General features: G+C 41.7%; 1 protein-coding gene across 1 annotated transcript in view; it reads right to left on the bottom strand.

Moving 5' to 3' along the window:
- Window positions 1-10,878, bottom strand: part of ssh2a (slingshot protein phosphatase 2a) — a 29,065-nt gene extending 18,187 nt beyond the window's left edge. The window contains exons 1-2 of the mRNA XM_053320142.1: window positions 10,758-10,878; window positions 7,876-7,919 (exon numbers count right to left, since the gene is read on the bottom strand). Of these exons, the coding sequence (XP_053176117.1) occupies window positions 7,876-7,919; window positions 10,758-10,820 (107 nt within the window). The 5' untranslated portion in view covers window positions 10,821-10,878. The remainder of the gene's footprint in view (window positions 1-7,875; window positions 7,920-10,757) is intronic.
- Window positions 10,879-16,053: the final 5,175 nt, after the last annotated feature.

Below are 16,053 nucleotides of genomic sequence, written 5' to 3' on the forward strand. Positions count from 1 at the left end.
AAACTGACATACTTCATGCTGTGAGATGGGCAACATGTTTTGACTCATTTTATAGCCTATTAAGCATTTTATATTCCACTGGCAGGCCTACGTCTAGACTGGAGTCCTATGTAAGCTGGTAACTATTTAATAAAATCCCTGCTATACAGAGCACCTCATCATATTCACACCAGCTTGTGCCAAGTGGCCTAAATAAAAGATAAAAACATCTCAACAGTGCAGCTAAGCTTAATACTCAGGTCCATGGCCGCCCTGCTTTATGTTTTGGCTGTTATCAATAAGGCATTTCACTGAGAAATAGGGGCATTACAAAGAATGTTGTTATACAACACACCTTTGGCTCAGTGTCCGAAACTTTCCAGCACACTCTTGTAATCCCCAAAGTACGATTGTGCTCTGGGTACATGAACACCCCTGAGCTGGGAGGTGTGAGGGGTGGGGTGGGGGGCAACTGTGGCTTAATGTGCCACAGATCCAACATGTGTTGAAATGTTAAACTGAGTGTTACATGTGGACAGGAAGAAGAATTTGTGATAAACATCTTCCTACGCAACATCTCAAAATGTGGCGTCACACGCAACAAGTCTCACATTTCATATTTCTCAGAGTTTGGTGCATTACTCATGTTTTCACTTAACATTGCGACATGTGGAAGTAGTATGTTTGCTCACATTATAGGTAAACAAAGTTTGTTGTGTAATATCAACACGCATCTATTTTATGCTTTTATGACAGATGTTATGTTTCTGTATTGCCCCTATTATATTGTATTTTATGTGTTCTTATGAAGTGTGCTCTGCTACACATACAGTATTGTTGTTCCTGCTTTGACGTATTTCATAGCTGTCATTACACCTGCCCGTGGACTGCAGTTGAAAATGAGCCAAGATAATTACACTGGCACATTTATTAATGGACACTGACCCTGCAACTTTAAAATGTACAAATAAAATACATGGGACTCAGTCTTCTAAATAACAATAAAAGTTGTCACTACATACTGCAGAGTGATATCACTAAAAATATTCTTAAATTGAAGTTAGACATAAGGGCACCAGGTTTTAGATAGATAATAACAATATAAACATGTGCAGTAACAAAACAGGAATGTCTGTGGCAAGCGCTCAGAGCTTTGAAAGTTTCAAATTAGAAGTGTTAGGAGAATCTTATAAACACTGCAAATGCAAACTAATAAAAATTAATTGTGAGAAAATCCTGAACACTAATTTCCCTTTCTTCCATCATTGCTACATTTTGAGCAGGAACTCAATCACATTATTTGCTTGAAGCTATGATTACTTTCCTCTGTTTGCGTGTCCTAACTCAATGAAAATGATTCCTACATGGCTTGTTTCTGATGAGTCAACTGAGTAATTCATGCAGTTCATTGAGAAATCCCACAGTCTTTTAAATGTTTGGAAGATGTATGCTAAATATTTCCCACAATCACTAATGATACCTTTTACAATAAGTTGTTTTCAGACTAGACTCTGCATGTGTTCAGCACTGAGCAAAACTGATTACATCAAATATGAAACAAACACACACAGACACCTGCGCTCCTGTCAACGCACTACATTTGACTACGTCTCATTTTCATATACTACTCTTGCTTCACAAGCAGGTTGACCAATGAACTCTGCTAACGGCTGTAAACACACCGTCAACACACACACACACGTGCACACGCACACACACACAGACGCTCTGTTGATCTAGTCATGTGGTTCTGTTTAGTGTCGTCAGATTTACTGGCACTCGGCGGGACCTTAGTTGTCTGCCGGCTGGTAACACGAGAGGCTGTTGTGATGTTTAGCCGAGCCCGACACAAGTTGCGCAATTGTCGTCTTCCTGTCCCAAGAGGGGAACAGACAGAAACGTGTGGGTCAAAGTTACTGTGGTCAGGGGAGAAGGAGGGGTTGTGTACATGTATATTAGTATAAGTGTTTGTGCGTGGGAGTCCCCCTAGAGAGCCCTACCATTGTCTTAAGCATGAAACCAGCTGTTAACCATCTATTGAGCTAGAGGTGGGCTACTGTCAGAACACTGTTCTACAATAAAAAGGACTTTCCAAAGCCATACAATATGCAGCTATGAATCACCGTAAGTTAACAATAGAAATATTCATCTTGATGTGTAAAACGTCCATCATTTCTAAAGGTAAAGGAGTATGGATCGGTTGTAGCGGTGGCCCAAAAAACACCTGGCCTCGACACCTTCAGACAAGCACAATCAAAATACTTTTCAAGATTGAAAACAAAACAAAAAAAAAATGCACAAAGTAAACAACAGCCTGGGCTACAACACCTTAAGTTCAAATGTTTGCTGTGCTGACCGCTCAGCCCACTCGATCGCGATAGGAGCGCTTAACCTTGGAGAAACTGGGAGCCCTCTTTTACAGCCAGATAAGACAGACAAAGGCCGACCTGTTAGTAAGAAGCAGTCTGTGTACAGTAACAACATGTGCTGAGAGAAGCACTGGCTGATAATCTGCTAATATTCTCACTCTGGGTTCAAACATTTTGTGTTGGATGATTTTTTTTTTGTATAATCCTATTTTCATACTACAGTAAATAACAAATGCTGTACTTTGAATCCATTATGCTCAAATGTGGTATATTCTCTGTTACATCACAGAATGAATTTAAGTAAGTGCAGTGAGGGAATGAATTTAGATTAATTTTAGAAGCTTTTTTGCCACATCTTGCATCATAAATACTGCATGTTTAACTTCATGCCCCATATACAGTCTCTCTGGTTTTACTGGGAGACTTTGTCCATGTAATCACTAATCTGGGACAGGGAACGCTCCATGTTTAAACAGCAGGTGTGTGGAGACAGGGAGGCAGGTGTGTGGTATCTAGCATTGAGTTGAAATGACAGAGGAACAGCCCTCCAGCTTGAGAAAAAGGCATGTCTCCACACGAGGAGACATGCTGCTAGTTGTTCGTTACTGCACCACCTCGTCCTTCTTGTTTTAATTGCGGGCTCTTTTGATTCGCGGCCTGATGAACTTGCTCTGCTTGTGTGTGCATCTGGGCCAGAGCTGCTGTGTAAAGCCATCACATGGATGCTAAAATGGCACAGGAAGAGGCTTGTAAGGCCATTTATTCTGATGAGTCAAGTGCCAGAATGTAGGTTGGTCACGTCATGTTCCTCCAAAATACTAGTGAGTCTAGAGGCTATTAAAATAAGATTAATAAAATCTAATTATTTTTTTAAAATTATTATTATTAATATTATTACTGTCCTAACCAACAAAGAACAGCATGACCTGTACATTCTGTAAAAGGAAATGCTGTACAGCAGGGAGACAATGGACAGACAGGTCAGGTCAGAGAGACAACAATTGAAAAGCAGCTCTTATTCTCTCACATCCACAGCGTCCTCTGACTACAGGAGACACAATACTCCCAATTTAGCAGTCGTTTGTCCTTTATACAGACGCTCTGAACTGCAAACAGAAGTTCAAATAGGTCATGAATGGTCTGCTTTACTGATATTAAACAATTTATCTCTGTATCAAACCTGTGTACTTTGGGTGACTGGTGCAACACCGAGTGATTAGTAGCCTGGGAAACATGACTGCAAAAAGAGGATCCTGTGAGTCCTGGTGGAGGATCCATAAAGTCATGGCCTACATTTTAGCCACTCCTTGTTACAGGAGTTTGTAATTTGTTTTTAATCTTCATTTTCTCCTCTTAATCCATTAATATGATATCTATGTCTAGACTTGCAGTATACGACATTCTTGTGCACAAGGTTTAATGTGAATACATATTCACAGTCCAGGTGTGTGAGAGTTGTATTAAAAAAAAACTAATTTGACCGTGCAAACAGTGTGTTTAAATCTTGTGATCCTGTGACCTCTGCCAGCCGTGTCATGTCACATGATATCCCTGCAGCGCGGTCACAAGAAGAGGTAGGAAGCAACTCCTTTCATCTTTTTCATAAGTTGCTGTCACAATTTGTCCGAGAAACACAATAACACCCTCAGAAGTCGGTTTCCTAACCAAATAGGAAAAAAAGAAAGTCTCATCAGCAGCACCGTCCTTGACAATCGGTGTCAGTCCTGAGGCAGCTGAGTGTGTCGGTAGAGGTTCATTATTGCTCTGCAGTAATGTTGTACTTCATTGGTGTGGTGCAGGGGGAGGCACTCACACAGCTGTTTGTGAGTGTCTGCATGAAAGAATCGTTGACACAGAAAGAGAGAGAGAGAGAGAGAGAGAGAGAGAGAGAGAGAGAGAGAGAGAGAGAGAAAAGAAAGAAACGTCTTTTGAGAAGTGAGAAAACAATACAGTGTGAAAATATTACTGAGCTGCAGAAAGCCACAGTTGCTCTTAGTTTCAGTGGGCCCCTATACAATATATTGGCCCGTACTGCTGCTTGGATCCATATGTAGGGTGGAGAGCGCACAGTTAATTGGACCTCAGCTCTTATGTAATACGCATTAAGGGTCACTCAGCAAGGCCTTTGGCTGCACCCTGCAAGTCTGTGTGTGTGCGTGTGTGTTCAAACGTTGAGCAAATGGCGGGCTAGATGAGTAGTGCCAAATGGTAAAAGAGGACCATAATGATGTATGCTGTTGGGAATACTGGCTCCGTGTGTGTGTGTGTGTGTGCGTGTGTGTGTGTGTACGCACACGCATCAGTGGGTATGACTTCACCAGCTGCTGCTTCTTCTTTATTGTATTACCTAACAGATAATTGGGACCACATGTTATTTTAGGCACGAATGGGGTGTGTTAACGGCTCGCAGGGGTCATGTCACCATGTTTCAATTTTCAAATATATGTGACATAACCGAAAATGTTTTCTCGTCTGTTCCACAGTGGGTTAAATTCAACTCTGCTCCGAGTTATATGTACTCAACAAGGCACTTGGCTTATAGTGTATCATGCCAACTGCTCTTGCTTTATAACATGAGTAACTGAAGTCATAGATTGAGAGGGTGTTCCATATCATTTCTCCTGCTGACAACATTATGTTGTCAGACCAGTTTGTGAGAGCAGGATATCTAAAGAATTTGGAAATACACTTCAATGAAAGTTATCCATAAGACAAGGAAGAAGTGATTAGTTTTTAGTGTATATCAGTATAGGAATGTGAGGTAGAATGCTTTTTTGAACATTTTTAAATACAAACAACAGATAATGTGACACATCAGTGCTATTGCCTCTTTTCCCCCTTGTTTAATATCCAGCTGTGTAAATTCAGCACATTGCTACCACCAATACAGTCTTGTGCTTAGCCAAAAAATACAAAAATGGTGACAAATGAAAGGCATACTGTACAGCATGTTCCTGTGAACATAATACTTAGAGGGCATGATTTGTATTTGTGAGCTTATATAAGGGTGTTTCCTCTTTGCTAAACAGTTAAAAGGTAGAGAGAGTGGACAAACTGGAAAGGTAAGAGGACTTAATATAATTCGAAAAAGACACCCAAGATGATGTTCTTCACTCTAACTATGAGTCATTTGTAGATGAAATAAGTTCAATATGCTGTTGAGAATAAACTCACTCATGTTTTGGCTTTATTTGCCAATTCGTGTGTGCAGAATAAAAATGACTTGGGGCCTGACAGTTATTGTGCATGATCGTGCTGTGTGAGTGAGCTCAGGCCTGGAGACGACGGCCCTCCTAACGACTCCGGGCCTGTGGGAGCCTGACTGGCTTTTTTTTCAGATGCGTTTGATTTGGCCAGTCTCAGTGGGCTTATGCAGTGTGAAAGGGTCCAAGACATGCATGAATGAAATGTGAGAGTGATCCTGGGCCACAGCCAAAACCCAAGGGTGAAGAAAAAGCAAATGACGCAGAGGCACTGCTTTAATGCTGAAATACTGCCATGACTCCGTAACTCTGCTGTCTTATCCTTGTATTATAATTGTAATTTTCTATTATGTCTTAAGTTTATTTTATCAATATGGATCACAGATGTGTCCGAAATTCTTCTTCTTCTTTACAGCACCAACATTCAAAACAGACACAATGCCGGTGCAGACATCCAGATATCTATTTGAGAGTCAGACTTCTTGTTGAAATCTGGTTTTATCTGTTATGTGGCGGGGTTTATGACAAACATTTGTACCAAGCATTCAGTGCTGCACTGTGTCTGATGTCTACAGCCTCCTGACAGGATGATAATCTTTCCCTCAGTCTGCACCGGCCTCAAAGGGCAAGATATGAACTGTCTGAGTTGTCAGTCTGGCCCAGCGGGAGCTTATCTGTCCAGTCTTACTGCAGTGTCCATCTACCTGCTGTATTAACCAGTATTAAGATCAAAATATGAGTCATTACTAATAACCGTAGGATGCTGAACTGTCAGGTACTGACAAGTTTTTACCTTTTACTCTTGTGTATTGATATTTCGTACAATGTATGTTTTTTATAAGCTACTCGATGCCCACATTTCCCTCAGGATCAATACAGTGTCTCTCTATCTAACATACATGAAAAGCTTGACACAGAAAATCAAATGATGAAGTCAGACTATTTAGACGGCACTTCAAAGCTTAGATTAGTCTGCAAAAGCCAATTACAAAGTCCATTATAAATGGGATGACTTGTATAGGCTTTGATGTTCCACTCCCTGTTTAATCATTGTGTGCTACCGTCTCCGTGGACACTCTGTTAGAGTAATGCAGGCCTAACAAGTGGGTAGTAGCCATCTGTACAGTGAAGAACAACTTTCCATATGGCGGTGCGATCCCCGGCTCCTCCAATCCACATGTTGAAGTGTCCTTGGGCAAGATGCTGAACCCCAAATTGCTCTCAAAGGCTGTGCTAACAGTGTGTGAATATGTGTGTGAATAGGTCAATGTTGACATGCAGTGTAAAGCACTCTGACCGGTCGGATGAGTAGGATGGCTCTATATCAATGTAGTCTATTTACCATTTAGCATTGAGCAGAGGGACTTGGCTCTGGATACAGTAAAGTGATAAAGCCACCTGAATCTACAAGAGACAATCACAGTGGTGACGTCCTTGTCTTTTGTAAAGATTCAGATACGTGCGTCAAAAGCAAATTATCTACTCAACCACAGCCATAAGGTAGAATCATGCAAATCAAACCCCAAACTCTGACATGAAGCGCCAGACATAAATATTGACAATAGTACTCACAAAGACACCATTTGTGCTAGAGAAAATCATTACTGCCAAGCGACCGTGGCACAATCCTCAAAAGACACTCGTTACTCTCAAAAGACTATGTGAAACTGTACTGTGTATTTCAGCTGTAAAATATGTATATAACCCCTAACCCTAATTTACATCATTTGTTTTTATTGAGACAGTTTCTTGCTGTGCATAGCTATAAAAACTCACATTTTGCATTTCTCTTTCATACCACTGTTGTAATAAGGTGTATATTGAATAGAGGTATGGTGGTAGAAAAGGTGCAAAATAAACTGAGAATCTGAATACTGACTTCTTGTGTATGACATGAGCTTTGATGGATAGTATTAAATTAGCTGTAGAGGAAATGTAACTTCACCTATGTGAAACACTGTTTAATTGGACCCATAATGACACCATTCCTTCTACTTGGTAGTGTTGGTTTAAGCAATAATAATGGGGATTTTAATCATGATGGCACTGATGCACTGCTTAATTGATGTGAGTTGGCCTATAGGAAATCAAATGACGTGTTGTGCTGCAAAGTATAAAACTCATATTACAACTGCATTCATGTGATAAAAACTGTAACACAAAATGTGCTCAAGCAAAGCAATCGAGGAAAAACTGCAATACTGATGTGATGCACAGCCTCCCCCTAGTGGCCAGATTCTCGAACTACAGCTTCCAGAGCTGAGGTAAATGAGAGAGTCCAGGAAACTGCAGATACAGGAGGACAAAACAGGAAGGGGTCTCACCTTCTGGGCTGGGAGCGACACTCATCTTCAGCACTGCCCGACTCCTAGAAAGACAGACAGGAGGACAGAAAAGAAAACCCATCATTCTACACCTGCATCACTTCACATCAGTCCGCTACCAGCAGCTAGACCACATTTTATCGCTTTGACCGAAGAGACTTGTGAGGCTATTTGGACCACCCGCTGAGTCAGACTCAATTAACCTTCCATTAAAGGAGCACTAAATTGGCTGGCAGCGGCGTCAAGTCTTTCATCCGTGATTTCAGTCACAAGGCAGAGCCTGGCATGGCATTTTAGCTGACGGATAAGGCTGAAACAGACTGACTGTCCGTGCCCTTCCCCTTTGCTGCGACTCCAAAATGCAATCATCCCTCCCCCACCAAGAAACCAACGCGGCACACACAGTCCAACACACACACACACACACACACACACAGTTTTAATCCCGGCCTTTTGCTGTAATCCCTCACAAAACTCAGGGAACTTTCTCTTCATCAATCTGTGGTTCCTGGCTACTACACAGGCCAAAATACGCACGTACACACAGGGAAGCAACAACACGTACAGCGTGAACGAGCTGAAATGTGCACAGAAATACAATTAAGATGCTAATGCTGGTGCGGATAAATAATGATGAAAGAGGAAGATAAGGGGGAGAGTTAGAAGGGGTCAGGTGGAGCGGTATATTGTCCTTGGTTGGAAAGGTGGCGTTCATCTGTTCTCCTGTCCACCGCCACAGTCTGATCCAGTCTGGAGAGGCAGATGGCTGACTGACTGAGTGATGTCCTCTGCATCAGCAATCTAACAGCCTACCTTTAAGACAAAATATGGTGACACAGGAGAAATGAGAGTCCGAGCATAGACTCAAACCCTCCCTGTGCAGGCTTGTACACTCACACACACACACACACACACACACACACACACACACACACACACACACACACACACACACACACACACACACATGCATATCAGACAAAATGGCTAGCTGAGCAGATTTCAAAGGCAAATGTGATACCAGTATACCATTACCCCTCTGCAGAGCACTCACACCGACATTACTGATGTGTAGGGGACGTATACTTCCAATATGTGATTGAAACAACATACCATAATAAGCCTGGCCATGCCTGTGATATAATGTACAGGCTGATCGCTGTGGTTACCATGGTGCTGCAAGGATGTGTAGGGAGTGGTCGTATAGCCAATGAGAACAGGGGATTTGGTGTGCTGCTAGGCAGATTACTGTACACTACTACCACTGTAGGGTGGCTGCTCCCCACTGTGATGAAGGCAAATAAGACCAGCTGTAAGAATCAATGGGTCAGTCATTTGAAACCTGTGTTCAACGTAGCAAAACACTGACTGACGGTTAGGAGGAAGCACACCGGCAAAAACGCCTATCAGAGATATGCAGAGGTGGAGATGGCAGTCCAGCTGTGCTTCTCATGACTGTTCATCTTTCTTTCTCGAGCTCATTCCTGTCTCCCCACTCCTTTTCACCCTCTCTTTCTCTCTTCACACCCCTCTCTGTTTTCTCATGCCTTTCCCAGGTTTCTGCCCTCTCGCAGCACCAGACATCTCACAAGGGAGCTCACATGGCTGTTTCCCATCAGCAAGAGTCTCATGACAAGCATGCTGGTAACCTCGCTCTGGGATCTTTTCACCGCCATCAGAGCTATAAACCTGCAGTACTGAGTCTCAGATTTATAAATCCATCTTAAATTCATCTGTGTCGTTTCTTTCACTCTGGCAGACTCGTCCATTTTTTAAGGTCATGTGTCCACACATGTCTTCCAAAGACATAATCAAATGAAAGCTCTGAGCTGAGACATGATGTTTTTTATGTGATGTAAAATTACTCTGTTCATGTTGTTGTTTCATTAGATTTTCTCCCCCCAACCATCAGCCTAGTTCTTACAACCACACCCAGCCTTTACATGATGTTGATGTTTGTTGACATCTCTCTGCTGGGGATTTTCCTAATCCATTCATCTTCATTTGCATGGCTGTTCCAATGTGATTCTCCAACAGACCAGCCTGCAGCACTTAAAGTCATCGCAGATGTCCAGAGGTGAACCAGAGGTCTGAATCCTGAATCCATGATGTTACTTTTTAACATCCTAGTTCTTTGCATAGGAAAGTATAACAGAAATCTTCTCCCATACAAACATCATAGCCTTGGGTCAAGGCATATTACAGTGTAGGTCTTATCTATTGCAGCCATACCACCATCCATGCCTCGGTCTGTGTGTCAAGAGCCTGAGGCCGGACGTGGGAAGCCTCAAAGTGTCAGAGGGGATAAGAGGACTGTCCCACTGCGCCCAACACGCTCTGACAGGCCTGTCACACTAACCTGCTTTCCAGGCAGCTCCTCTCTCTTCACTGTCACTCCAACTAACCAGCAGTAATGGAAGTCAATGCAGTAGATATGAAACTGGCATGACTGCCAATATGGGCACAGAATCATATTACATGTTTATAATGTTCTCATAATAACCAAAAACTCTGGAGTGACTTCGGGTTCTGGGTGGAGCAGGTGAGATAACTTAGCAAACATGAGCTCCAACTGTTAAGCTTGCTAAATTAATGCGAGTTTGCAAAAAAAAAAAAAGGACACTTTTTTAACATGAAGCTGAGCCAGTTAACTTGAATAACTTGGCAGACAAGCCCCGTATCGCTCAGCGGGACTGGGAGATTAAGTTTCAGGATGAAGCTAGGCGCTGAGTTAGCCGCCCATGCACACACGCGCGCGCACATACACACAAACACACACACACACACACACACACACACACACACACACACACACACACGGCCAGCAGTGAAAGCTGGGAGACAAACTGAGCCAAATGTCACACCAGTTCACGGATACTCACCGACACAGAGGGGCTGGAGGTGGTGCTGGGTGTCGGCGACCGTTGTACGGTGACCAGCGCCATCCCGGCTGCTGCTGCTCACACTTCGGTCACCTCGGAAAGTGAAGGGCCGGGACAGCAGGCATTGTTTTGGGGCATTAACTCCGCCGAGCTCCCGGGGTTATTCCTCTGGTCGTTGCCTAGTTCCCTCCTCCTTGACGCCAAGCTCAACAGAATCACTACTGACTTCCGGTATGTCCAATTTCAGAACAAAAGGTCACAATCAGAAAAGGCACAATCTGAGTTTATGATGATGATGATGATCATCATCATCATCATCATCATCATCATCATCATCATCATTATTATTATTATTATTATTATTATTATTATCATCATCATTATTTGTAGTTTGTTATTAGTATTCTATACAATATTTCTGCTGAAATATCCAGATTCGCAGTGTTAATTAAACACATTTTTAAATGAATGTGCAACTCGTAAACTTCAGTACGTATCAGTATCAAGTTTTAGAGTTTAAGAACCACTGCTATAATGAAGCAGGAACCACCACACATTTGCTTTAGTAGTGCATATTCCTATATTCCAAAACAAAATTTAAAATAGTAACATTATCTTAAACCACTGTGCACAAACATGTCTGATATAAAATTATTAATCTTACAGTTTTCCCTTTAAAATAACCCAAATTAAAACCACAATTTAAATAATTCGTTACCTAAAGGGAAAGGCCAATCCTGTGCTCTTATTTTGACAGGTAAATCTTGTAACTTCTCATATTGCAGTTGACTTAATATTAATGGGATCACTCGCCGGTGTCAGGCGCATGCGCCATAGACACCAGCTGTCAAACGGTTGCTGGCTTCTTAATGAATACTTGCACTCCCATTCATCCAAAGGTCCATAGCAATCAATCAATTAAGATGAGAATAATAATGATCAGTAGGTGAAGATACTAAACAGCTTCCACTCTGTAGAGACTGTGTATGTATGAATGTAGACTGAGGTATATTAGATAGGTGACATAGAGCATCATGAATAATGCATCCTTGTGTTCGTTTCTGTTCCTATAGGATCTGCTGCATGAGGAGACCTGACCTTACATCTCCGTGCATCCATGTTTTTCAGTTACACACCTCTCCTGGGAGATGAAATGTGAGGGTGGGGTGTGAAAGCAGGGGGAGGTGTGTGTGTGTGTGTGTGTGTGTGTGTGTGTCTGTCTGTGTGTGTGTGTGTGTGTGTGTGTGTGTGTGTGTGTGTGTGTGTGTGTGTGTGTGTGTGTGTGTGTGTGTGCAAGAGGTGGAGGATGGTGAAAGGGAAGTCATAGGAGGGTCACGAGAGGAGATATACAACACCTTAACAGAACCTATAGCTCAAGGAGCCTTGGCGGTTTTGACGTCAAGTGCCACAAAGCATATACCTTCCTCCTGACTTCTCATGGTCATGGCGTTTTATTTGGAAGAGCAACATTTCACATAATCAAAGTGGATGCTCAGAGGTGAGGCCAGCGTTGGAGACAGGAAGAAAGGCGTGGATGGGTGTGAAGCTGAGGTCTATGTGAGGAAAGCAGTCTCATTTTGATTCACTTCATTGCATTATCTGGGTCATTGCCTCCTCCTCCTCCTCCTCCTCCTCCTCCTCCTCCTCCTCCTCCTCTTCTCCCTGTCCTCCTCAGTGTTCCTTACCCTCCTCCATCCTTTTCATGTCCTTCCTTTTTTTATCGATCATCCAATAAGTCTAAGTGTTAAAACATTGGATAAGATGAAGAGAAAGAAAGTGTGAAACAAAAAAAAATAGTGACAAATGGGGATGGGGATATTAGGGGTTATTATTAAGGAAACATAAAGAAAAGGTAAAAAATTTCATTGAGATTGAAGAGGGTGGGAGTGGAAGATGGAGAGATGGGGGACTGTAAAATCTGAAATGTGAAAGTAGAGATAAAAATAGAAAAGCCAAATGATAGAAATGATTGCAAATAGAGGAGTGGCAGAATGATTGATGACTCCTTCACACACCCTCCCTCCTCCATATCTCACCCTGCAATTTGGGTGTAGCCAATTGGGCCTGTGTGTGTGTGTGTGTGTGAGAGCCAGCAGCTGTGCATTTGCATGGGTATATTTAGATTTATCAATCTACATGTATTTGTTTTAAATAAATGTTGAAGTCTTTGGGTTTACTGAAAAGGGAGACAAACTGTGCATATGTGTATCCATGACATCTCAGCTGGAGGTAGCGCTCATCTGGGGGCTCATCTCTTTTTTTGGGGGGGGGGGGGGGGGGGGTATCCAAACCACAGAGCCTCTCCAATAGTTAGAATGACTACATGGATGACAAAAGAGCAGCTGATGCAAAGTCACTTATTGAGGGTAAATGTGACTTCCTCCGCAGAGAAGTAGCTACATGAAGCAGAGGGTGACAGACATAGTGTGCAGGAGAAAACAAGATTAGGATTAGAGAAGAGGATGATTGTACTTCAGGGACTTTAGTCAAAACAGAGACAATAGGACTAAAGACAGTCCCGCTTGTAATTAAAGCTCTGCTCCTCACTAGGGATTGGATCACAGACTAGTGTGTGTGTCTTGTGTGCTTGTGTGATTGATAGAGAGATGAGGGTCTGTTATCTTAACATATGTGGAATGAGGAGTAAAATAATAAGCAAACTTCACATTTTAGGTTCACTACTGGTCAGAGAGAACACTCATTTGCAGCTTCCCCACTACAGTTTAACATACACTGTTGAGTTATGTATCCAGTGAGTGATTTATTCACTTATTCTAGCAAATTAAATAAAAGTGCTGCACAGTGTTGTCATTGTCTATTACTGACATTCCTTTTTTTTCTCATCCAGTCTACACACTAATCCCTTCACTTATCTCCTCTCCACGGAGCATCAGCCCCCCCAGTGGTAAACTCCCAAAACCAGCTATTCTGATTATAATGTGATGATACTCTTTCAAACCAACAGGGGGGGGTATGATCCCATTTAAAATCAACTCATACCCGAGAGACTGAGATGGAAGAATCAATTGCAACTGCATCAACTGCCAATCCATGAGTTGTCCAATGTGTGTTTAGCTTTGTTTTTCTATATTTTGCAGTTATAGTGTGCATCCCAGAGAGTTTAGTTTTTCAATGTAAAGATCTAAGTGGCATTCTTGCAAGATGAGAGATTAAAAAACGTTTAATACAGCAAATAAGCAGCTGTGTTTCTGTAATCACACTTCCATGGTCACATGTTCAGACATATAGAGTGACCTTAGAGGGAATTGGGGTTAAACTATAATTGAAGGCAACATCCTTTACTTGACATTACAAAAGTATTTCCCAAAGCATACATGTGTTCATCATTGACTATTCCCCACCCACAATCTGATGTTTTGTAGTAGAGTATGGAATGAACTTGAAATAGGTAATTGCAGTGAATATTAAAGATCTTCATTTGTTCTTATTTTATCTTATGAGACATATTCAAACCACAGTATATTATCATTTTGTGTGGCACTGTAGTTGTTATTGTAGAGACTTTTATAAAATTGTATTAAATGCTGTAATGGTAATTCAATGTGTTATGGTGGAGAGATCCCTTGTAGTGATGGACTCAGAGAGAATTATCACCCACTCTGCAGTTCTTTTGAACTCTGCAGAGCTTTTTAATGTTTTTAGTTCATTTTCATTTTTACGGCCACACCTTCACTGTTTGGTTCACTCTCACTGCTCTCCAAATTCATTTCCAGCCTTGTTTTCTTTGAAACTCAGACAAAGCCACTGTACACTACCTGCGTCAAACCGCAGACAGATGCTTAATAAATGCTAATGAAACTGTTACAGGTTCACCATAACAATTTTATACAGTGACATTATAGAAATATTGTGTTTACAGGTTGTTCCACTGACTCCTAGTTGCCAAAAATTGACTAATATATAATTAAAGAAAATTAGCTGCACTGAAATATGTCTACAGAGAAACTTTCGTATGTGAGAATAATGAAACAAAATTGACAATTATGATGATTGTAATTTGGAGTTAATGGGCTTAAAGTAAAACAAGAATGATCAATGATACGCCTTTAAGTCAGTTAATCATTTTTGTCACTTTATTGATAAAATTGTTGAACTGCGTCATTGACCTTCATTGAGCGTGCCTCAACGTTTCTTAAGACTCCAGATCTGAATGCCTATATTATCACCTCTTCCTCCAGATGAGCCTTCATTTGATCAGTCCTCTTCTGCATCTGACTGGCTCATGTGTCCTATCCTGCTGCAGCTTCCATCCTTCATTACAGATCTCTCTCCTTCTATTCTGAGTGAGAAAAGAAATGTGGATGTTATATGTCAGCTATTTTGAACCACAGTAGTCAAAAGTTATCTACTGGAAAAGCATGTACCTAAATCCATCCACTCAGCATCATCCTCATCAATATTGTCATTGTTTTTCACTTCACTTCACTTCATCATCTCCACCAATCCCCAACCCATTTATCACTGAGACTGAGGTATATTTAATACAGGTACAAATGGGTTATGAGTTAAAAGAACAATTTAAACATAACTAATGCAGATGCTTCTGCATAAGGCACGAAAGGTCACTGGATAGTTTGAAAGATGCCTTCACAATCTCCAGATCTCAACACAAGTGAATCTGAGTTAGAATCACTAACCTAAAGACTTCATCTCCATCTTAAAGTTCTTGTTATATGACTGGACTCTCACTTGAGTCACTTTCATTGACTTGAACATAAACCAGCTGTTATTTTATGGTTCTGTGGTCATACACACCTCAAACTGTACACAAACTAAGAGCCCATGCATTTCAGAGTTAAGGAACTTTCCACTCTCTCCGTATCATGTCCTCACCTGTAATGAATAGACAACTGATCAAGGACCTCTCAGTGTATCTTGGCAACAATTATATGAGCTAAGAAAGCAGGAGTAGTGAGAAATGGAGAAAAGAGAGAGAGAGAGAGTGTGTGTTAGAGAAGAGGGCCTACTCTGAAGAGATAAGATGGTATTCTCCCTTCGTGCAAAATGAGTTCATTAGGGGGGTGAGAGACAGCCATAGCTGGGAATCAAGGTTTCTGTGCGATAAAGGGAGAGAGCGACAGATCGGAGGGAAAAAAGAGTTTCATTTCCTGTTCTTCAGAGGCAGTGGCAGTATCAGGGAATCAGCAGAGAGGCTGGGTAGAGGGGGAAAAATGGAGAGACAGGGAGGGGACAGACAGAGCAAGCTAGAGAGGTAAATGCCAGGATTTTTCTGTCAAATAATACAGAGTGACCCTCTGGATCACTGTCAGAAAAC

This window comes from Scomber japonicus, chromosome 6 (assembly GCF_027409825.1).
Source record: "Scomber japonicus isolate fScoJap1 chromosome 6, fScoJap1.pri, whole genome shotgun sequence".
NCBI classification, from domain to species: Eukaryota; Metazoa; Chordata; class Actinopteri; order Scombriformes; family Scombridae; genus Scomber; species Scomber japonicus.